A 25,620-nucleotide genomic window follows, 5' to 3' on the forward strand; every position below is an offset into this window, starting at 1 on the left:
GGTTTCACACTCTGAGCTCCACCGGACGCTCTGTACCGTTGAGCCGACAATGCACTGGATTCCCGTTAACTTCTATGTATTTATCATATGCACAACAACATTTGGTAAGTTTGCAATTCTCGCCTCGTTCCTCGTGTCGGCGGGTGGAATAAATGCAAAAGTAAGATTACTGCCTTACCAGCCAGTGCGGGGTATAAACCCTGGTTTGCAGCTCCATCCCCTAACCCTGAAATTGTAGCATCCTATTCGCAACTCTAGACCTCTGTGAGACCAGTGCTTCGGGGGTGGGAGGGGGGGGTTTCTAGGAATAAACCAGTTACTTGAAGAAGTGGTTGGCAGCTAATTTTGCCTTTAACATAAGAGATGGACAGTGGTTTTGCTCGACAGTCTGTGACTACACGTGGCTGCTGCTGGTTTTGAAATACCAGGGACTTGTGTCCTGCTGAAACTGTTTGGAAAGTTTTGGTGGGAGGAAAAGATCTGTCGGCTTGATCGCATGTTCTGTATTCACAAAGTATTGTCAGACCCACAGACTTTGTCGTGCCTTAAAGGTTAAGATAGGGGATCTGTTGATCTGCTGCGCTGTGTGTGTGTGTGTGTGTGGGTGTTGTGTGGGTGTATGTCAGAATGATTGGTTTTCAGTTGAGATTGGGAATGCGGAGGATGGAATATGCCAGTAAGTTACTGCCTTAAACCCCTTACCAGCCAGTGCAAGGTATAAAACCCTGACGAGGATAGCACCTTCAGAAACCTTTTATATATTGTTACCGTTTCCGCAAACCTCTCAGCACAGGTGATTTTACTACTCCTTGACATGAGGCTGCGAGTTCTGCAGAACCTGATGCATTTGCTTCAACTATTATATTTTTGGAATATTATTTGGAAAGGTGGAGTTTGGCTGAAAGGGTTACAATGCTTCAGCGCAGCTATTATATAATAATAAAAATAATCCTTGCATTTGATCTAACGCTTTTCACGTCTTCTCGACGTCTCAATGCGCTTCACAGAATATACTGTGAGCAAAATGTGGCAGCCAAATTGTGCACAGCAGTGTCCCACAAACAGTCGTGGATTGAAGTGAAAAAATTATTATTGTTTTTTTTTTCTTGACGTATTATTAGGCGGGTGGAGTAAGGAAACTTGCCCAAGGTTTTGCCCTGCCGGGAATTGAACCCAGGTCTCTCGCTTGAGAAGCGAGTGGTTAGAGCACTTTACAGTATATTCTATGAAGCACTTTGAGACGTCTAGAAGATGTGACAAGCACTAAATCAAATGCAAGGATTATTATTGTATAATAACTGCACTGAAGCGTTGTAATCATTTCAGCAAAACTCCACCTTTCCAAATATATTCAAAAAAAAGTCAATACAAAATGTTGCAATCATATTTTATTCCGAAGTCCTTATAATAAGTGATGATACCCTGTGTGAGATGTGATGTATAACTGCAATTTGTTGCTATGTGGTGTCCATTGAGTCAAAGTGACATTAAGAACATAAAGATAATGATAATTTGATATCCCATCTCAAAGCACTTCACAGTATATATATATATACAGTAAAGTAGATTGACTGTATGTTTTGTGGGCAAAACACAGCAGCCAATTGTGCACAGCAGTGCCCTGCAGTTGTGGATTGACTTTAATTAATTTAATTAAAATTAAGATGTCTTGAACTGTTTATCAGTGCTGTTTGGCCTATGTGGCAATTGATTCTTTGAATTTGATTTGGCCATTACTTCTCACCTCAATGATGCTAGTGTTGCAGTATTGTTAAGTAAAGTTCTGTCTACTTATTGTTTTGGTTTCCCTGCAGTTGGATGTGACACCTGGTCTAATCAGCTTCCTGAAGTAGAGAGATATGAAATTGTGAAACCTCGCAAGCTGGATATTGTCCTGAGAAAAGGGCGCTCTCCTCCTCAGAGGTAGGAACACAATGTACTGTTAAGAGAGTGGCACTATGTACATAAGGGATTGCACAGTTTTGCTTAAATATAATAATGTGGTGATTACTCAAGTTAGTCCTGAACAGAGGAACTATTGGATTAGCCAAACATAATATATAATAATAATCCTTGCATTTGATATGGTGCTTTTCACATCTTCTAGACATTCACAGACTGTACTGTAAAGTAAATTGAATGTATATTTGTGGACGAAACCCGGCAGCCAATTGCAGTGTCCCACAAACAGTCGTGGATTGAAGTGACCAATTTTATTATTGTTTTTTTTTCTTGACATGTCTGAATGTCAAATGTGGTTTGGCTGGTGAGGTACAATTGGAGCTCACTTGCTGCTCGCAACATTTAACATTTCAATATTATTCCTTTTTTTAAAAAAGTCATAGAAAACAATCTAATTCCCTGAACTTATTATAATAACAATAATAGGGTGTTATTATAATACTATTATATTATAATAACATCTTCAGGTTAGAGATACAACATGCACATCTTAACCTGGGGATTAAGTAGGAACAGGCAAACATGGATCACAGTCAGTGATAGTTCTATTGGACTGAATCCAGGGTGAACCAACCAGTCTGACGAATCCAGAATAGAGCAATGAGATGTCTCTTGCTCAAATTATTGTAGAATGTCTCGACTTTCAGAAATAATGAAGAAATTGAAAAAAGGTTTGGAGGTGTAAATTTCTGTGGCATAAAACGGTAATTTAGTTTTTAAAAATTATTAATTAGCCATCATTATAATAAGAATTCATTTGTGTTTTCACAATTTTAGATTGTCTATCCAGAAAAGGTCTCATATTCTCTAAATCTGGAAGGAAATGAAACCATTGTGCACTTGGAAAAGAACAAGTAAGTGTGGGCTTTCCTCTTTTAACAGCATTAAATTATACAGTGAGTTCTTTCACTAGTAAGATGTCTGTCTTGAAATAAAAAAGCACTTTCTGCTTTATTGTTCTCATATTCAAATGCCTCCACGGCTTGCCCCACCCTACCACTGTGACCTCTTCAACCTATCAACCCAGCCACTTCCTCATTCAGTGAACATTGGCTTGGCTCATGTCCCTACCTGATCCGCCCCAACATCTGTGAGCAAACATTTAGCCATTATGCCCCTATTTGCTGGAATTTCAACCCAGAGTCTTCGACTAATCCCTGTGCTCTTTCCCGATTTTTAAAGCCTGTCTTAAGACTAACCTCTTTGATCAAGTATCCTTCCCCACCCCCTTCCCCCACCACTCTCTTCAGCTCCCCCCCCACCCCCAAGCTCAAGTGCCCAGCTGATTGTGTAAAGCATTTTGCAATGTTCTCCCAATACTACATAAATGTAAATTGTATTGTATTGTATTTTGCTGATTTAAAGGGACAGTGCCATCACTTGCAAGCCAGAAATTCAATCTAACTGAAGAGTCTGAGAGAATCTGACCCTGCTGTGATCTATCTAATACCCGTGTTTTTAAATGCTTAAAGAGTTTGATTTTATGTACCGAAACTTGCATCTGAAAGCCATGCTATTCATAGACTTCAGTGATATAATTTATTATAAAACCTGCAGCTGGCGGTGGCCTGATGACACACTGGGGGTTATCATGCCATGTTTGCTCATTTTTATTGGGCATATGATAAATCCAATTCTATCTGTGCAATGAAGCTGTGGCTACAGCCAACACACAATGAATGATAACCACAAGTGTATTGGTATGTGTTGTGGGAATGGTGCGGTCTCAATGGTAGTTCACAGCACTGTGATTCCCAGACCTCACCCATGCCATCAGCAGAGGTGCTGAGGGCAATGAAGCATTTCCTCAGAGACAGGAAGCAAAGGTCAGAGGCCTTGTGAACTCAGTTCTGTCTCCAATAGCTACTGATGCCTGACTGTAGTGAGGTTCTGGGAGAGGCCCAGAAGCAGGAAGCCTGGCAGTGCAGGATTGTTAGTGTGGTAGGCAGCAGAGGAGAGCTCAGAACCAGAAACGAGAACAAAACAAATCCAAAATAATTAGTATCACACCCAATAAGACACTTGAACTTGTTGGCATCCTAAACAGAGAGAGTGGCTCTCTAAAACATGTGAAGCTCAAGAAATGTGTGGTGACTAAGTGTAAAGTTTTGGCCTTTTTGTTTTCTCTGAATTTTTTTTCTCTGAATGATTCCCTCTGAACACTTGTAACACTCACTCCTCCTCTACTGAAAGCATTTGACTCCTTTGCCTGCCTATTAGGATACAGTTACACAGATGCCACTCACCTTCTGGTAGCTCGCTCAAGTGGCTATTATTCATGTGGGAGTCTTGACAGTGAATTTTAGCAGTCTGTTTGACCCTGGGTGGGAAAAGCAGCTGGGCTTGATCCTGTCCTCACCTGACAGCTACACACACATACCTTTCATGGGGGCCTCCAGATAGCAATTAGATATGGGAATCCTGGTGGATTCTTGTCCCAGTGGCATTGAGGCTAACTGTTACCTTGTTGAAATCAGCTGGCTCAACACAAACCAAGGTCTGAACCTGCAACTGTATGACCCAAGGTCCAACCAAAAATATATCAATCGAGCTGACTACATTTCTGAAGCACATCTTTGTCATTCTCGATGCAGGATATACAGTCCAGCAGTTCACGGTGAAAGCGACTTCCCAGCACATTCCCATTCATATTTTCCTGATGGAGAATGACAGAATTATATGCTTGGTATCACCAAGCATTGATTTCATCCTTATTTATCTACTGCTATGCACCTTCAATCTGTCAGATCGATTCTGTTTAGGTTGATATGAATGAGTACAGTGACTAACAATGCACACATTGTATCTTACAGGGGTCTGCTGGGCAAATGGTACTCTGAAACACGATACACTGAAAATGGAACTGAGGTGACAGAGACACCTCAGCTCAAGGTACAACTCTGCTTAGTAAACATAGTGACAAACTGAGTACTTATTAATACAAATTTGCTTGATTTAAAATGTTTCATTATTCTGCTGATGTTTTCGGTTGAATCATTATTGTAACTGCTTGTCACAGGATCACTGCTATTACCATGGCATCATTGATGGAGTTAATGACTCTTCTGTCAGTATGAGCACCTGCTCTGGACTCAGGTACAATGCAGTACTTACTTCTTTCTTTCTTTCTGTTTATCTTTTTATTGGCAATTCTGCACCCTTTTATACTTCATTGATGAATTTAGACAGTAAAGTGCAATAGTGTGAATAGATGTGGACATCTCTGATTATCTTCACTGCCCAGATTGGGTTTCCTTGGAATGATTGTGTTATACCTGCTTCGGCCGGTCGATAGGTGGAGGAATGCCACCGTTGTATCTGATCAGACCATGGCCAGTGGTGGCAGGTCCATTCATCAGACAGGCAGCACTTTACTCAAAGCCTTGACATTCCAGTTGGAAAAGACTGACACTTAAACATTCCACGTTGAAGCAGAAGGTGGTTTAGCTTTGTTTACAAGTGCTGTGATATGTCTGCCCTTGACATGTTGCTGGTCACTCCCAAAGCCTGATAATGCATCCAAATAAATCACTGGAGAAAGGAAGATCAATCTGTACAAAGCCCAAACATTGAGGGAAGATTGCCACTTTATGGAGTTTTACCAGACCATCCAGCAGTGCACTATAGAAGCCATCTGAACATAAGTATTTATTCACAATAAAGCAGCCTCGTTAAAGGGGCATAGTGGTAAAGACAGGGATGTGATTAATTGTTACCGTAAAAATAAGAAGCCATAATTCCTTTGGGTTTAAGATGTATTTAACTATGCAATCAAATGTTGTTGAACTGAGAGCTAATCTCCAGAGAATTTCCAGATCACCTTTCATTAAACCAGTTTGGTAGCTGTGACTGTTAAAGATTCTGTCCGGTAAACTGGTGATGAGAGCTTGCATTGAAGCGGAGCACAATGTTCTTCTCAGACTAGAATCCAAACCCATGATGAAGACACGTCACTGATAATAGATTTGTAAAACTGATACTTGCAACACAACTAATGACAACTGGTCGGGATCCACACCCATATTGTTTCAAGCTGAACTTCTGTGTGACTGGCGTCTCTTCGCTTGTAGGGTGAATCAATCCTAACGGAGAGGTTTTAATAACATTGTGCTGTGTTGTTTTGTAGGGGGGTTCTCATGGCTGGGGCTCGGGTCTACTTAATTGAACCACTGGAAGGAGCTGAAGCTGGAGAACATGCCTTGTACAGAGAGGAGCACCTAAGGGTTAAGCGGGGAACATGTGGTACATCGAACTATACAATTTATGACAATGAGCCCAAGGTCGCAGCAATTTATCAAACTTTTGGCCAGGTACCTAGTTCACTAGCATTCTCTTCCATGTTTCCAATGTATCTCGAGGACAACAAGTAGAACATTTGAATTAAAAAGTTTTCATACTGATTCTCACTATTATTATCAATAATTGTGCTTCAAATGTTTCAATAGTTTCCGTCCCCTCTATTTCAGAGACTGCCACAGGATTTCAGAAATACCAAATATGTGGAACTTTACCTAGTTGTCGACAACGCCGAGGTAAGCACACCCAAAAGTTAACTGAGAAGCTGGATTTTAAGCTGGCTAAATATTACGGTGGAGACACAACCAGTGATAGTTCACTTTTTACTAACAGCNTTTTTTTCCCCGCAAACATTTTTTCACAATTGTAGATTTTATACAACAAGGTCACTTGTTCTGTTTCATTTCAGTATCAAAAATATGACAGAGATTTCCTGAAAGTACGAAAACGCATGATTGAAATTGTGAATCACGTGGATCAAGTAAGATTTGTTTTATTTTTTTAAAATAAAAGATAATTTTGAATGCTATTTTTAATGGTTTTACACAAGCATTATTTGCACTTGTCAGTAAATTTAGTAGTGCACTTATTACCATTATTATAAAATTTACTGCAGAGAATATCCCTTCATTTCCTTCCAATATTTTCCTGGGCCATATCAGGGTAAAATTTGCAGATGGTGGGATATATTATTTAATACCTATGTGCCAATCAACACATACAGTTATAAAATTGGTAATCTCTCTAAGAAAGGTAACTAGTATCACTGATGTCACATGTAGCTAAAGATACTGTCACTTTGTGCAGCAGGGATTATGCTTCTGAGCTTGAGGCATAATAAGGGTAGGAAATGTTAACAAATAGTGGATGTGTGCATTTGACCGTAGAACTGCTTCTGCTACAAGTGCACATTCTTCATTCTGATCCACCGGCAGGGTGAAACCTTGGGGAAGTTTCCTTATTTCACATGCCTGATAATAATCCCTCATAAAAACAACAATAAATTGATCATTTCAATCCACGACTGTTTGTGGGACACTGCGGTGCGTAATTGGCTGCTGCATTTCACCCACAAATATACAGTTAATTCACTTTACAGCATATTCTATGAAGCACTTTGAGACGTCCAGAAGATGTGAAAAGCGCTATATCAAATGCAAGGATTATTATTATTATTATTTTGTTTCAGCTGTATAGAACATTAAATGCTCGTATTGCATTAGTGGGCTTAGAAGTATGGAGTCAGTCAGACAAATTTACTGTCAGCACAAATCCAGATGTCACCCTTGATAGGTTCCTCATATGGCGTGAGAATTTAAAGAAGAAGCATGACAATGCACAGTTTGTCACGTAAGTATTGACAAAACGCACTAAACTGTTTGAAGTTAGTGTGGGGTTATAACGTGTTGGTGTGTGGTATGCTTCAGATAAAGCTGATTAACAAGAAATTGGTAGAAAGTCCAAACCCAGCAGTAAACTGAACACTGTCGTTACCCAACAAGTAACAACAGTGCAAAGTGCAACCGTAATATTTACAGAACAGGATGTTACGGGTTCACTTATCTCACTCACGGTGCCCATTGAGATGCTATGGTTTGCCTCAATTATTCTGGACTTCAGATTGTTATCTCAGGATCTTGTCGTAAAGTAAAGGTGTTTGGATATCAGGTTCATTGTGATTCAGCTCTGATATGATATCCTATAGAAATTGACCACTGTGCACATGACCTAGATCCATGGTCACTAAGAGGCAAGGTACCTGACAGTGGCTGGTAATGTAACATTGTGTCTCAGCATGTGAAGGATCTCAAGAGCAGAGGAAGTTTGCCCAAAATCTCCTTATTTATTTGCTTCAGATATTTAACACAACAGCCAGCTTTTGCTTGATAACCGTTATTCTTTGTAGGAGGTGTGAAATCAAATTGCTTTAGTCTGAAAACCTCAGCAAAATATATCTTAATTCTTCTTTCAAGGGACACCCACCACATATTTGCTGCAATTTGCTTCATAACTTTTGCTGTTTTTTTCCAGAGGAAAGAACTTTGATGGATCAACAGTTGGATTGGCAACAAAACATTCCATGTGTGGCTATCATTCAGCTGGAGTAAATGAGGTATGTTGCATGTGCTGGTTCCTTCCTTGGTTTTCAATACAATTGGATAGATGAAGATCAATGTTCCCTAAAATCTGCGGTTGAAGTACAGCATCAGGTGGAAGAAACCCATTGGGTCAATCAAGTCTTCTCTTTTCAGCAGACCAAGTGCAAGAGTCATGGAGTTTTGTCACTGTTGACTTGTTAATGGGTGACAGCAAGCACAATCTAATTATCTAGTTATTGGATGAAGATGCCATTTTTAAATGGAATTCTTCTTTTCATAGTCCTCTAGGAGCCTAGCTCAGAATTCATTAAATTCAACACTGCCAGGTGGTTTTAAGGTGTGAGCATCCCTAGCACTGGAACTCGTGACTTTATGATGGAAATTTAAATGGTAACAGCCTGAACTATCAGGATAAACCAGAAATGTAGTGTTGAAATGGTTTAAGCCATTCTTGACAATTTGGTAGCTATGTTGAAGCAAAGGATTTAATGGGCTTGTACGAGCCACATTGGTCAAGTATCATTCCGATTCATGCAATGGGAGAAATAATATGGCCTATTATTTGCATTTCAGGACCACAGTAAGAATGCAATAGGACTGGCATCGACCATTGCACATGAGATGGGTCACAATTTTGGCATGTTGCATGATGAGGATCATGGTTTGAGATGTAAATGTTACAAATCAAAGCAGGAAGGCGGCTGTGTCATGGATGGGCAAACTGGGTAAGTGTAAGTATTCAGTAAGGTGAAGGCTTCCCGGTTGCCATCTGTTCATGTACATTTTCCCTGCCAGATGAATCCACTCTTCCTTCATCTTTTCAGGAGTTCATCTACATAAAAGACATTTATGCATAATAATAATCCTTGCATTTGATATTATCATGTCATTAAGATGTCTCAAAGTGCTTCACAGGATTTACTGTAAAGTGAATTGACTGCAAATTTCGTAGATGAAACATGGCAGCCAATTACACACAGCAGTGTCCCACAAATGGTTTTAATAACTGTAAAAACTGACTTTTTAAATTGATACTGAATTTAAGATTTTTTCAAATTTGTGTACAAATTTACATTTTAAAACAATGGTCTTAAAAGTAAAGATGTTCAGTCTTAGGTGCTTCCCCTGATTCTACCAGCTGGCTGCGGGTAATTTAAGAACAGGTCAAATCTTACCTCAACTTTGTTTGCTCTTGTTTTTCTCGATTTTGTGCGCAGGACCATTTTTCCTAAAGTCTTCAGCAGTTGCAGTTCAGAGGACATGAAGAACTTCTTGATATCGAGGAGACCCAATTGTCTGCTGAATGCCCCCGGAGTAGATAGACTGTATGAAAGCCCAGCCTGCGGGAACCGCTTCCTTGATCCTGGGGAGCAATGTGATTGTGGCACTGCAGAGGTTTGTTTCTTGTTGGGGATAAACCTGTTTTGATCGCTCTGTGAATTTGTTTTAATAAAAATCACATTCATAGAAATAACGAACCTACATTTCTTTTATCCCGCTTTTATCAGCTTTGGAGGGATCCAAATCAAGGGGGCATAATCTTAAAATTCTAGCATTATTTTATTTTAATTTTATTATTATATAATTTTATTATTTTAATTATTTTCATTTTGTTATTTTATTATATAATTGTATTATTTATTTCACCCACAAAATATAGTGAATTCATTTTACAGTATATTCCGTGAAGCACTTTGAGATGTTTGATCAACATGATATGGCACTATATCAAATACAAAGATTATTATTATTATTTCATAGGCTAAGATGGTAAGAAGCAAGATCAGCTTTCTTCCTGCTGAAGTTTGTGAGAATGGTGAATGCACTGCCTCACAAAGGCTGTAGGGAAAGAATTGATTGGGAAATAAGGTTTTAAAGGGATCTGAAGTAAAGGTAGGGAAATGGGATTAAACTTGATAAATTGATGAAACAGGCTTGACAAGCCGGTGGCCTCTCATTGACTGCTATCATACAAATACAAGTATTATTATTAGTGTTATGTTACTAGTTCATAAGCCACTTTAATCTTGCTTTGTTTTTCAAAGTGCTTTTCAGCATTTGGAGATGCAGCAATAATGTATAGGCTTTGAAAATACTGTGTGATAAGAGTTTGAAAGTTTTGCAAAATAAAATATAAGCGCGTGTGTGTTTTACAGGAATGCACAAATCCATGCTGCAACTTCACAACCTGCAGGTTCAATGATGGGATGGAGTGTTCTGATGGGGAATGTTGCCAAAACTGCAAGGTATAGACATCAGGGGGGAGAAAGTTCCTCTGGGTCTGCACTCAGACATTTTACTTAGCATTTCAGAGCGTGCAAATGTTGGACAATATTTCAATCATAATTCTGAGGTGCAGCATTAATGTAGATGGTTGTGGGAATTCAGTGAGATGAGAGTTTTCTGTAGGTCCTTTAAAGAAAATATTTTACCTTGAAAATATTTTGTCCTGTCCTTCCTGAGCAGGATCCTTATTGCCCTGTTTGCCTTTTTAATTCAGATCAAACCCCTGGGCCAGCTTTGCAGGGCTGCACGTCATGACTGTGATCTGAATGAATACTGCGACGGCGTGAACACCCAATGCCCGGAAGACGTCTTCAGGATGAATGGTTTTCCTTGCAAGAATGGGGAAGGCTACTGCTACAAGGGACGGTGTCCTACCCATAAGCAGCACTGTGTTGATCTGTGGGGAAAAGGTAATGCGGACAAAGAATTAACTTAATTGATTTCCAAATGCTGAAGAGTAATAAAACAAATTGTGCCCGAACAGTAAAACTCACATAAGTCTTATCAGTTGGTCCCATAACATTTAATAATGACTTACGCAAAAGTCTGAGTTGCAGGCAAACTTGTATCAATCTTATAAAATCAGATTTAATCAATAATCTGCGCTGCGCATGCGTATTTCGGTGCAGCTGGCAAGTGCTCATGCGATACTTCTAAATTCAAGACTGCATTTAAGAATTTGCCAAATTTTGGAAGGTCTGCAATTATACGATAATGTAGTAAATCTAGACCCAAGTGGAATTTCTACCATGTGCTGTAAAGACTGCAGCAGATGTGTGACCTTGCTTCACATAACTGGACACTGATGTGAATTTCTGGCTTGGAAGGCAAAATCTTGATTATTGAGAATCAAGGTGCAGGACCATGAGCTATTGTGCAGTACATTGCCAAGGTTAACAATTCACTTTATGACTGTCTGTTTGTGAGACATTGCTGTGTGCAAATTGGCTACCTCACTTGGCTACAAAATACAGTCACTTTCCACTTTACAGTTGATCCTGCTCAAATTAAATTCAAACACTGAGTCCTGTAGCTCAGTGGTTAGAGCACTCGCTTTGCAGGTGAGAGACCTGAGTTCAATTCCAGGCACAGGGCGAAACCTTGGGCAAGTTTCCTTACTCCACACGCCTAATAATAATTCCTCCAAAAAACCAAAAACAATAATTAAATTGGTCATTTTCAATCTACGACTGTTTGTGGGACATTGCTGTGCGCAATTGGCTGCCGCGTTCGCCCACAAATATACAGTCAATTCACTTTACAGTGTGTTCTGTGAAGCGCTTTGGGACGTCCTCCCGACGTGAAAAGTGCTATATCAAATGCAAGGATTATTATTATTATTAAACAGGTCACTCTCCTTATACAGGCCATTGCCTGTATTCCCATATTTCCCTTACTGGACTTTATACTTTCCTTGCATGAAGCATTCAAAGTTTTCAAAAAGTCTGTTTCCAAAGGGAGAAAGAGTTGCACCATTTGAAGCACCAGTCAATACATAAATGGTTTTCATGAGAATTATTATTCAGTTAATGTAACAACCACTAACTGAGTTGATTTACAGAGTATCTATTTCTCTGTTGTTACACAGGTACAATGGTAGCAGAAGATGTCTGCTTTGAACTTAACAGGAATGGAAACGCGCACTTCCATTGCAGAAAGACTGCACGTGGGTTTGTGGCATGCCAGGAAAAGTAAGTGGAACAGGAGCCTTTCAATTCCCTTGTACCACTGACAACCTTTGGGAAAACACATTTGGTTTAATACCTCTGATCAATATTTCTCCAAGTGCTGAAATGCAGTGCTAATAATGGTGTCTTAAACAAAGTCTGGTACATTATAAGGCATTGTTTTCCCCAGAAGGTGATTCCTTGTGCTGAGAGTTCAGCTACGCGTGTGCTGTCCAGCATCTGATACTTCACTCAACTGGTCCTTTTGTACGTGTGAAGCCAGGCAATGTGGGTTGTCAGGGTATTCAACTGTGCTCTGGGTGGATGTTTTGCTCGATGTAGAGCTCGATTCTGAGGATCCTACCATTATTGCCTGTAGGTCCCCAGTCAACTGGACTTAGTGGACGCATGTCCCTCCATGGCGCTGTGGCTATTGTCTGGAGGATGGCCGGTGTAGGCCCGGGATGGTTGCAGATTGACTGCGGTGAGGTGTCCATCATGCACCGCCACCTCACTCCTCTCCCCACCTTCCCAGGTCAGGATGGTGGGTGGCAATTTCAACTGGGTTTCGCAATGTCAGGGAGCCCTTTCACTGCCTAGGGGCCACATGCAATTGCATAGGTTGCATGTCACTTGGCGCTGCCAGTGACTGTGCTGCTACCAAGATCACTGGACACCCACTTCACAGCTAAGTCACTGGATTGTGATCTGCAGAGGGTATATAGCGCTTCACAGAATATTCTGTAAAGCGGATTGACTGTATTTTGTGGGTGAAAGTTGGAGCGAGACCTCTGATATGGCATCATCTCTCAATCGTCTGTGACAATTTTGTTTCTGCAGGGATATGAAATGCGGTAAGATGCATTGCACTGGAGGGAGTCAGAAAATGAATTTGAGAAGGTTCACTCAATGGTTAAACAATCGCAAGAGTTGTGTTGTAGCAGAAATTATGCTGCAGAGCAAGGAAACAACTGATGTAAGCCTGGTGCCAATGGGAACAAAGTGCGGAGATGAGATGGTGAGAATTAATAGTCAGTCCCTTCCATCATTTCCATGGATTGCTTTGGGACGTCTTCCTGACATGCAAGGCGCTATACAAATGTAATTTGTTGTTGTTGCCTTGAAAAGCAGACCAATACCTTTTTTTTGTCATCAATAAACTGCCTTTGACAAATGAGGTCCTGTGGAAGTGCAGATGTCTTGACAATTATTTCCAAATGTAACTTTGTTATTTCCAGGAAACCGAAGAAGGTTTAAAACTCATTACATTAGATACTTTAATAGTTACAAAGCCAGATACACAGAAGGGTAGAAAGGTTACATTTTAAAAAAATTGTTCGTAATTTCTTTATATTGCTAACTGGGTGGGAGAAGTGCTTTAACTGATGTAGTTCCTGGTCTTGTTATTTTTCACCTCACCCCTCTCCATCACATGGTGTGGTTTAAACCACATCCTGCTCACATATGTGGCACGCCCTTTATTTTACCCATATTTTCTGGAAGTTTATCTGATCAGTTCTTGATGTTTTTCAGTGTAAACATGTTTATTTTCCCCCTCCCAGGTTTGCTACAACAGCCAATGTCAGAGTCTCCTGTTATACGGATCGCCAAATTGTTCAGCAAAATGCCACAACCGAGGGGTATGCTTCATGTATTATTCTATTCCTGCATTCGCTTGCTTCCCCACTCACTACTACAATAGAAAGGAGTTAATTCAGGAACCACACCCCCCAATTAATCCTGTACCCAAATCAGCTAGTAGGAGGCACAGTTGAAACCAGATGTGGAAGATCTGTAAAAATGTGGAAGAGGTAAACATCTCCAGGGTTGCTACTGCTAGTTGCTGTCAAATGATCTGATGAGAAAATTGCTCAGGCTTTCATATGACAAGAAGCCACCTCATTGAGGTATCAATGAATTGTCAATGCTTTTGAGACTACAGATATAACTAACATATTGCAAGTCAAAACCTTCAGGAGAAGAGAGCGGGGGGAAATTATTGGGTGGCTTGGCTGAGTGAGTCATAGTTAATATTTATATAACGTATGCCATGAATCTCTGGTTTACACTAATATTTTCATGAAGTTATTCCATTGTCAGGAGAGGTGTTTATTGTTCCTCATTGTCTGAAATCTTTTGTTTAGGTTTGTAACCACAAGGCGGAATGTCATTGTGATCCAGGCTGGGCACCACCTTACTGTGACACACAAACAAAATACTCAACATCAGGTAAGGAAGGAACTCTATAGAAATCACCTCCAGCTTGTGTTTGTACAAAATGTTTAAACTTTTTATTCCAGCTTATTCCACACACAGCCATGGCCAATTTATTTGGAGTTATCTTGGCCAGTATGCAAGGAGAATTTTTAATATCCAGCTAAAGAGGACATTAGACCTCACTGCAGTTTAATATTTTACTCTCCTCTGAAAAATTGCATTTCTGACAAAGCAACGCTCCATCAGAACTAGAGTTCTGATGTTCACCCGAGACTGTGAGCTCAAGTCTTGACATGGTTCTTGAACCCACAACCTAATAATAATAATAATCCTTGTTTTTTATAAAGTGCCTTTCTCACATCCTCGAGATTTTTCAAAACACTTCACAGGATATATTATATAATCTAGGTATAACCTAGAGACAAGAATGCTCCGAAATAATCTATTCTGACACCTGTCCTTTACTCCACCTTGTATGTATACAGCCCCAAAATCAGAGATTTTTGACCACACACTGACAGAAATGAATCAAAAACACTTTATATTTCAGGAGGAATCTCTGCCTTGGTCATTGTCGTTTCAGTCATCTTGCCATTAATCATTTTGGCTATTCTAATAACCATAGCACTATTGTACTACAAGAAATCCCAGAAACAAGAATACATAAAGAAAACGTGAGTATGCCGCACTTTCTTCACCTTTCCCATCAAACCATTACTGAAATCATGCTGAAAATAGATGGTCAATCTCTGATCTCTCAGATTATGGTTACAATGAAATGGAGTCCTGTAAAATGTTCATACATTGAGCAAATGGCTGTGGCAAGCTGGTTTTTACATGTATGCAAGCACAGGTCCATGGTTTAGTTAACGCAGCAGAGATGAATTTACAAACTTAGGAAGACACTTCACTATGGTTGGCAATACATTTACATGCCACTGATCATATCTTGTGCTACATTTTTAAAAATATTTAATTTAAGACTCATATGAAATATAAACAAGAACAAGGTCAACTTTTAACATAACATAACATGTAGGAGCATGTATCATCATTATGTAGGTTTTGATCTGAAACCCTTGGGTAGAGAGTATTGTTCTGACTTATTTTTCAATCAACATTATTTCTGACCAAGGGGTGGATGAAAAGGTAGGACTTCAGATGGTTTGTTTTATCTAAACATTGTTAATCACCAAAAATAGTAATGCCCCTTACGTTGCATTATAGGATCTATCATGTGGGGAAGAATCTCAACGTGCATCACAGGTTTTATTGTAAAGTGGAGTGACTGTATAACTATAAAGAGCAGGAAGTCAGTGTAATGGAAGGACTGAATTCATCAGCTGGATTTAGATTTTCATGCATACTGCTCAATTCTGAATATTAGGTGTAAACTTTGCATTTTATTTTCCCTGCAGGCAAATGAAACCCAGTTTGTCATCTGGTCTGTCAAACCCCTTGTTTGCTGAAGGAAAAGACAGGACCAATTTTAAAGTAGCTTATGCTTCCAATAGGAACCCAAATGTGAAACACTCAATGACAACAGTTCCAAAGCCGTTCGTATTTACTGAAATCCCAGCCGTGAATCCTAGCCGTCAAGCACCAAAGGTAACATTATTAACACAATGTTTACCTGTTCCCTGTGCTTTGCATTGTTTCTGCTCTGTATCATTATAATCAACTGTATGGACAAAGTTTTATAGGCCCCATAAGTTTTCAGTATAATTATGTGGACTGCATATCCTTCTACCCAGGTGAAGGTAGGGTTCGAATCGGTTGTAAAGACCTGTGGTCAAAGAGCTTGGCATCATTCACATGAGACAAGACACTTGGGTTAGGTCCCCAAGGACTGTTTGTTGGTGGAACTCTACTCCAGCTTTGATCAGCATTTTCTGGAGAGGGGAGAAAATTGGGGAAGGAGAGGGGGCACAAGAAGACCTTTTACAAGTTAGCGTTTGTCCAGAAAATAAATCTCTGGTCATGAAATCTCGTATCCAGGAGATCTCCGATGTATTTTCTGGTTATACCATAAATATTGCTTAGCACGTGATTAGGGATAAATGAGAGAGGATTGGATATCATGACAATCTAGTGACAAAGCAGAAAGGATGTTATCTCAGAAATTATCACCAATTCTGCAGTTGTGGTCATGAGACTGTAAGGATTTTCATACTGCTCACTTTAAATCTTTGTGTTATTGCTATTGAGTGATGGTCCAATTTAAACTTGAATCCCGTTAAGCATGAAGGAAGGAAGAGAAATATTTGTGTAACAATATTTTGTGTTGGGTGCTATCAACCAGCCCATGGCATTTAACATTAACTCATGAAAATGTTTACAAATGTGTTTTGATTATGAGTATGGATAAGAAATGGAAATGAAGCTTAGGATTTAGAAATTAATTAAACAGCTGGAACAAAAAGGATAATCTTCAGGATTCTTGAGATTTATTAGACAACAACAACAACAACAAAATTACATTTATAGATGCCTTTCACGTCGGGAGGACGTCCCAAAGCGCTGAACAGTCAGATGTCGGGGCCCAAGCATGGGGGAGGGGTGGTGTAGGGGTGAGGGAAGGCAGAGAGGTGGGAGGGAGACCAAAGTCTCATCTCGATAACTAAATGAGGATTATTAATACTTTAGTTGATAGTCGGTTTATCAATTTTTAATCTTCTTTGATCTGAATTTTTTTAACCTTGTATTTTTGTAGCCTCCATCCTCTCCTGAAACATTTATTGCAACTGATGCAGCAAAACCTCTGCAGGTATTGTACTGTTACTTATTCACTTATAAACTTATATTTCATTGTTATTTCCTGGTAACCAGCTTCCGATTACCTCTAAATAAAAGTCCAGTGATTGAAACGCAATCCTGTTTATATCCAATGGGGACTACAACTCTGAATTGGCACAGAGCTAGTGGGGACATCATTGTATTGCTGTGGAGATGTCACTGTATCCATAGTTATTTGGAATTGTTACATTAAAATGTCTTTTCTTCCACCACATGGGCAGATTGTGAAGCCAAGTGCACCGCCTCCTCCACCCCCTTCTTCTAAGCCCATCACATACCAGGCTGTAGCAGAACGTGTGCCACCGGTGAGTATTAAACAGGCACAGTGATTTACATAGAAATACACAAGACCAGATAAGGCCATTGCAGTCCACCTGGTCGTTCCCAAGATTTAAAAGAAGAAATAGTAATAATCAATGCACCACCTTCACACAACTCTGTCCCTCAGCCCCCTGTAATCAGCAATCCATTTCAACAACAACACCTTGCATTTATATAGCCCTCTTCATGCAGGTACCCTTCTCGGAGTGCTTACCAGTGGCGGAGCTTGATGCAGAGCCAGGGAGAGTTGGGAGGTGGCAGAGTCAAAGAGGAAGGTCTTTAGGTGTTATCTGAAGATGGGCAAGGAGGGGACAAGGAGGAGGGATTGAGGCAAAGAATTTTCTTTATCAAATGGCTATCGTAATTCCCATTGAATTTGCTGACAGGGGTTTGCTCCATTTTTTTTTTTAAAAATGACCTTTTCGTTTCATTGAGGCCTAAATATATAATTTGACTGGTAGTAAAAGAGGGTAACATTTGTCTGGGTTAAAGGTTAAAGGCCCATCACATTTGTGAAAGGACTCAATGAATTAACTGCTTTTGGTCAAGGCCAAGTAAGGTATTAGGCGGTGAGGGAATGCTGAAGAAGGCAATAGAGAACTGGTGATGTAACTACAAATGTTCATATATGAGGGGCTTTTGTAACCAGAAACAGCTTTATATTTAAACCTGCAAAAAAGGAGTGATATGACTCATATTACACTTAGCATACTTCCCTGAACAATTTTTTAAATGATCTACATTTAGAATAATACTCACAACATCTACTCGGAATCATAGCTTTGTCTCTGTGGTTATTCTTGAGAATTGCTTAACAGTTCAAGGAATTAATGAGCGGATTATGAAACTGTTAGATTTGCTGCGACATCGATGATAGATAAACAAGTCATTTCCTTTTTCATCAGAACAAAATTGTACATTTACTATTTTCAATCATTTTGTTGGAGCCACTGAAGGAGCTGAAAAGCAATGAACCAGTCCCTTAAATTGAATTAAATTCCTTTAACAAAATAAAGGAAACCATTTATACGTGTGGTTGAAAGTTAGAAAGCTTTGCAGCTGAAGTGTTTCTTTTTCCCCTGTAGGCCAGGCCCCCTCCTCCCCCGACAAAGCCATTGCCCCATCTAAAGGAGAAGCAGGTAGGAGAGTGTTTTCAAGCATTACCAGTTGCATACTGTTCTTTGATGAGACAATGATCCACATGCCATGCAATGCAGCTTTCTTTCAGTTCTCTTGGGTTACAATTGTGCTCTATTCACAAGGCAGTATAGTCAGTCCTTTGCTTAGATTACAGTACCCAGCAGAAAGACACAATAAACTCTTAGTGCGATGATGGATAGTCCGTTTCCTGCATATGTGTCACCTCCTACAAAGGGTGAGAGGGTGAGTCAAGCTGAAAACTCAGAAACCCGGTGAGTGATTTTTTTTCCCCCCAGCAATAATCCAGATTCAGAAGTTATGGTTCCTCAGTTTTTTTGCCTCACTGTGCAATTTCAAAGTGAGTCATTTTTAACAGGCTTTTGAAATAGGCCACGTAACAAAGGATCTTTTGATCTGGACTTGAGTCAGTTTTAGAAACACGCATTTGAAAATTAAATTGTGTGTGCGGGTCAATTGAAGGCAAGAAGGGGCCCATTTGAGTTTGATATAGTGGCGCTCATGGTAAACTACTTTCTTGCCTCATCTATTTTAGTTTTTTCTCTCAATGTCTTTTTCTCTTTTTGCTTATCCCTCACACTGCTCCTTGGAACCTTTGCAGAGAGCCTCTGGGGACATTAAAGCAACACTGAAAGGTCTGTTGCTGGAGTGAATAAAGCACCATGCTCTGAAAGAAAAGCAGTGGTGCTCTTCAACGGGCCCTGGAGCTGCACAAGTTCATTTTTTTTAAAAAAAGGAATTACTATATAAATAGTCTTAGTCTCCAATTTTTATTTCTAGCACTAGTTTTCATTGTGGTAGAAGTCCCTCAATAGCAGGGACTAATTTAATCAGAGTTGTAGAAAGGGCTTGACCCCACTTTTGTATGTGTGCATGTGTATTTATACATTCCTACACTTGCTTGCAATGTGTTTCAGTGATGTGAAAAAAACCTGCTGTGCGCAATTGGTTGCCACGTTTCGCCCACAAAATAAACAGTCAATCCTCTTTACGATATATTCTGTGAAGCGCTTTGAGATCTCTCAATGACATGATAAGGCATTATTATATATAATAATAATCCTTGCATTTGATGTAGCGCTTTTCACGTCTTCTCGAAGTCTCAAAGCGCTTCACAGAATAGACTGTAAAGTGAATTGACCGTATATTTGTGGGCGAAATGCGGCTGCCAATTGTGCACAGCAGTGTCCCACAAACAGTCATGGATTGAAAATGACCAATTTATTATTGTTTTGTTTTTGGAGGGATTATTATTAGGCGTGTGGAGTAAGGAAAATTTTAAAAAATCATTATATCAAATGTAAGGATTATATCAGTGCGGTCACGTAAACCTGTGTTTGTGCGGGCGCAGATGGCTTGAATGTGAATTTCTTAATGTTTCCTAATCGGTGCATCACAAACATCTGTGCATTGGCATGACGCATACTCGTTATTTTAGGAAACATGCTGGTGAGTGTAGATATACTCTTGATTGCCCGTGTGTAGAACAACACACTGGAATCAACTTTTAAAATCAGAAGACAAAAAATATGCAATAAACTTCTCCCTCCAATAAAATATGCATAAAATTGCATTTATATAGTGCCTTTCCCATCAGGAGGATGTCCCAGGGTGTTGGACAGTCGTGGGTTTGCAGCTGAGCTCGGGGTTGGATTCGGGGGAGTGGAGGCCGTAACTAGTCATGCATTGAATTCAGCAAAATTTGTCCAGAATTTGAATCTGTAATTTAAAATTGAAACACTTGTCATCAAAGTTCAAAAAAAAATGTAATCAATGAAACCGTTTTTTTCGGTAATGGAATTAAAATGAAAGAGATATAAAGTGTTTTTGTGCAGGTTAATAGACACACATGCTCTCATTTCAGGTAGTAAAGCCTAATGCCATTCCAGTCCCTGCTGTCAAACCAGTCTTTCCAACAGCTCCCGCCAAGCAACCACAGGTGAGCTTTTGGCAAAGCAGTATCATAACCGTAAAGGTTTTAAGCGAAGACTGTAAGCCAGGCTAGTATGTGGACCCATTATGAGTGACTCTCCGTTAGAGCCCACTCAAAACCAAAAACAAGTCCAACTTCAGGACCAGATTAAAAAAATGGTGGTTTATGCTGGAACAACAATTTGCAGTTGTATAGGACACGTAAGGTCGAATGACATCTTGAAGCACTTACCAAATACAATAGGGAGCACTAAGCAAGGAGACTTAAGTATGTTGACCAAAATCAAGAGGTTTTTAAATGCAGGAAGAGAGGAAGCCAGGCAAAATGGCTTTGGAAGAGAGTCCAAAGGCAAGGGTGAAATGGCAGAAGGATGGGCCATCAATGTTGTAAATCAAACATGGGGTTGAGCGAGGCTTTTATATTGCTGTTTGTTTCTGTGAGCAAAAGCAAATTAAAAGAGGAAGTGTCATTCATGAGCTAATGCATAATCATGAGCATTATCTGCAGAACTGATATGGATAAAATTAGACCCTCATTTAATGGTGCCAATAACCCGTAACTTTAATTACTGTAATTAGATGTAATTACTGATTTCTAAGCCTGTATGAATGAAATAGGCAGTTGTTGAATTCACCCGTCCTTAATACATAAATAGTATAACATAAAGTTTGTTAGTCTCTCACTGAACATTAGCACTTTGTAAGTTAGTACTGACAGTGGGTGATTATTGCTGGCTCTATCTTTTCCTCCACATTGTCCCTATATCTAAAGGCACTTGACAGCAATTTTATAAGACTTCTTCAAGTGTGAAAATTAAAGGGGCATGAAAGCATGGAATGTTTGAAAATATTTCATTCCTAGTGTGTGTAATGTTTCATATTTCTTCCATGGGAAAATACAGAATAAACGTCCTCACCCACTTTGAATTCAATACAATATTATGTCTTGTTAAAACTTCGGATATAATGTTTCTTTGAAGTGTATTGACTGTTACATAATGAGAAATGTCTGCTCCATCCCACGAACAGTAAAAAAATGAAAGGCTAATTAATCTGTTTATTTTGGATGAGGGAGGACTATTGGCTAGGACACTGGGAGAATTCCCTGCTCTTCTTTGAAAGAGTCCATGAGAACCTTTTAACTTTCTCCTGAACCAACAGAATAAGCAGACAGGACCTCCAACAATGCAGCATTCACTTCATTGTTTTAGAGAAATTAATCTCGCTCAACATATTGTATGTGCGCAGAGTTGTGCAACATAAAGTGAGTGCCAATTTTTAGGACTGTCAGCTTTCTCCACTCGCTCACTGCCCACTCCTCACCACCTTGTAAGACTTGCTCATAATGGAGAAAATATGTCTTTTTAACTCCACCTTGGCTCGTTATGATGGTAAAGTAAATGGGCTGTTTTTTCTGAACGTACCATGGGCTATGTCAATGGAACTGGAATTTTTGACCTCCATAAAATAAATGAATAAAATTACAATATAAATGGGGAAACTTGATAAGTGTATTGTGTATTGCTCAGCATTTTAATCCAAGTCTATGATGTGGCCACACTAATATCAGTTTATTTTTTAAAGGTTGGTTTCAGGCCAAAAGTTGCACTAATGCCACCCATTCAGCGGAGATGAACAGGAAATATCAGAAGAAATGCCAATTCTCTTACAGAAGCTTATCTGTGGGACCTGCTTGATGACATTGCTCTTTACTGTCATGTCAAAAAGATACTGTATTTTTTTAAGAAAGGCTGCTTTCCTGCCGAATGAATTTACAAAATTAAATAACAGAGGGCAAGAATGTGAAACATAATATCCGGGGTGAAATAATACACCAAACTCTGTAGCAAAAACAGAAATCTCTCCAGCAAAGTATTTGCTGTAAGGTACTATTTTAAGGAAAACTTTTTTCTTGATTTTTACATCAATTTTAAAAAAAAGGAAGATTTTGCTGCAGAGTGGGGAAAAAAAGCACAATTTGTCGTGCAGCAAAACAAAGTATTGAGTTACATTTGTCTGGCTTTACTTGAATCTTAAGGGAAGACTTGTCATGTGCACTAAGCTTGAGCGTATTTAAGGAGCTCTGTTTTAAAGATCTTCTGTCTTAGAATTTTTGTAACATAGCTGGTTTGGTTCGTACCATTCAGATGCGATCGATACAGAGCAATTCAGAAACATTCCATTTAATGTAGCTGATGAAACAAGTCATGTTATGTGTCCAGTCAGTACCAGTGCAAACCAGAGCCACCTCAGTGTCTCGCATGAGTGTCGATTCTGATGCAAGCTGCATAAATCTGCTCTGCAGCTATTGCACGATCGGGATTACCCTCCCATGCATCTTTTCTTCCATATTACAATTACAGCCTGCCTCATGACGTTGACTCCTATTGTCTCTGTCTTACCATTTAATTTAAAAACAAAAGTATTGCAAATTAATTAACTTTTCAAGCAAGCATCAAACAGAACACAATTGCAGATAAAGAACAATATTGCAAATCTTGCTCAGTGTGCTCATGTGTGGATTTCGCCCACTAAACAGTCAGCCACTTTACAGTATATCCTGTAAAGTAGTTTGAGATGTCTCAATGACATGATAAGGTGCTATGTCAAATGCAAGGATTATTATTATATTATTTGATTTGCTGGACCTGGAATATAGCTCCAAAAAAGCTTCCTGTGGCAAACAAGCACGTTCTGATCGACAGATTCAGCAAATGCATTGGATTTCATTACTCTATTTTTATTCATAGCAACGTGTGCCTTAGCACAAAAGTGCTTGATGTGAACAAAGATTCCAATAGAATGTATTTATAACTCTGTACAGCGCACACCGGTAGTAGACTTGTATGCAAAGAATGTATGTTGTTTTTTTTACACGTATTTACTGTTGGAAGGTGTAGGGTAAATAATTGAAGTGTAATATTAGTTGAATCCAATTTCATCTATTTTAGGTTGGCTCTTAGACTTAAACAAGTGGGTTTTCAAATCATCTAATGTCTGACTAAAGGGAAATAATACATTTCAGTGGGCGATGCAAAAGAAAACATTGAAGTTGTGTATGAATTGGATATTTTGTTCAGTTTTCAATAGTGAAGTGTAATACTTTTGTGGGCCATTAATCAATGTCAATTTCTGTCTTAACCTCAGGTTCCTTGCTAGTTTTTTTTAAAAAGCATGGAAAGCTTAAAACCCTGGTTTGAAAATACACAGTACTTTAAAAAGAAACATTGCTCTCATGTTGGTTTCTCTGCTGAGAAAAATATCTATTTATTCTTATCAAAGCTAAGGGAAAGCAAATGAAAGCTGCTGGGATTGTGCATAGCTTTGGGAGAAACTCTGGAACAGAAACTCAATAGACATTTTTTAAACAGAAAGCCTTACTTGAATGTAAAAAAATCGTCCCCATAGCAGGGCATTTAAACATCCCAATTCATAGAAATGAATTGATTGCACAGAATGAATGTTTGTCTTTTTTTACACTTATAGATTTATTTTTCACTTATTGATCAGTACCGATAGACAGTTTGATCATGTTAAAGTTTAAATCACAGGTTTTTATTCAGATGGTTGAATTGTGATGTTGATTATCTTAAGTTTGTTTCCAGTAACTGATTTGATTTGAAATCACAAATACTTTGTTGAACTCCAGGAGCCTTCTTCTTAAATTGTATCCTTTTTCAGCTGGACTGAATGAGTATTTGTCAGTCTGGAACACTGAAGTCTGAAATGGGATTTATTTTCCATAGTAAATAAATTCTTGTACTTTATCTGAACAGTGCTCTCAATTGTACCATTTGTTTTGAAAAGCAAGGAATTCTGGTCATCTGCTCGTTAGAGTAAATTAAAACGCAATCCATCTAAGCAGGTGTTCTCTACAAACACGTGAACAGTGGGAACCTCTCAGTAGAAGCAAGTAAATGGTTTGCAAGCTCTTGTTAAGACACCTGGCTGATCAAACAAAATCCACAGTCACTATACTTTACTTCTCCACTTAGTGGAGTCCTGTAGCTCAGTGGTTAGAGCACTCGCTTTGCAAGCGAGAGACCTGAGTTCAATTCCAGGCAGGGCGAAACCTTGGGCAAGTTTCCTTACTCCACACGCCTAATAATAATCCCTCCAAAAACCCAAAACAATAATTAAATTGGTCATTTTCAATCTACGACTGTTTGTGGGACATTGCTGTGCGCAATTGGCTGCCGCGTTCGCGCACAAATATACAGTCAATTCACTTTACAGTGTGTTCTGTGAAGCGCTTTGGGACGTCCTCCCGACGTGAAAAGCGCTATATCAAATGCAAGGATTATTATTATTATTATTCTCTATCTAAGTCCAGCCTTAATGCTGATCTTTTTGGCCGTGCCTATGGTCACCATTTCCCTCCTTCCCTGCACGATGTCTGACCTAGCCGCTACGAAGCGCTACCCTACGTGAAGGGCGCTCGGATGCATCCAAGCTGTCATTGCGGCATTCAGTAGATCCTGTTGTGGCACGCGGTGAAATCCTGCTCTGAGACGTTTTGACACTGTAACAGGCCAAATTGTTAAGCATTAACAAGTATTAGTATAATATGACATCCAGTGACATCATTCATCCTGCCCCCCCCCCCGCAAAAAAAAAAGAGAGAGAAAGATTAGAGTTCTGCAGGCGAGAGAAAACACTGTCCAGAAAGAGCTGATCCGTGGTACTTCCTAACCATGTGCACGTACGGTATTGTAATTCGATGCCAAGTGATGGGGCACCACCCAGGGCTGCGTGTCGACATTCGCCGCTCCGCTCGCTCTCTTTAGTCCCTCCCCGCACACCGTACCCTCGCCAGGCAGCGCGGTAACCTAGCAACGCGCTTGGGAGACGCGGAGTCGCGGGGATCGAGCGCCGGCTTTCCCATT

At 39.5% G+C, this 25,620-nt stretch overlaps 1 protein-coding gene across 1 annotated transcript; it reads left to right on the forward strand.

The window, feature by feature from the left end:
- On the forward strand, positions 1–24,507 carry adam8a (ADAM metallopeptidase domain 8a). Its single transcript, XM_042336966.1, is given in 26 exon segments — positions 1–104; positions 1,815–1,886; positions 1,889–1,923; positions 2,740–2,816; positions 4,776–4,854; positions 4,982–5,058; positions 6,089–6,272; positions 6,429–6,494; positions 6,668–6,739; positions 7,448–7,608; positions 8,290–8,371; positions 8,931–9,082; positions 9,575–9,752; positions 10,514–10,603; positions 10,858–11,053; positions 12,232–12,334; positions 13,151–13,328; positions 13,873–13,950; positions 14,455–14,539; positions 15,078–15,201; positions 15,946–16,135; positions 17,241–17,294; positions 17,545–17,628; positions 18,730–18,783; positions 20,667–20,741; positions 22,319–24,507. Coding segments are annotated over 26 exon segments (2,652 nt in total). The 5' UTR covers positions 1–49; the 3' UTR covers positions 22,370–24,507.
- Positions 24,508–25,620: the final 1,113 nt, after the last annotated feature.

The sequence above is a fragment of the Callorhinchus milii genome, unplaced genomic scaffold (assembly GCF_018977255.1).
Source record: "Callorhinchus milii isolate IMCB2004 unplaced genomic scaffold, IMCB_Cmil_1.0 Scaffold7, whole genome shotgun sequence".
Lineage (NCBI taxonomy): Eukaryota > Metazoa > Chordata > Chondrichthyes > Chimaeriformes > Callorhinchidae > Callorhinchus > Callorhinchus milii.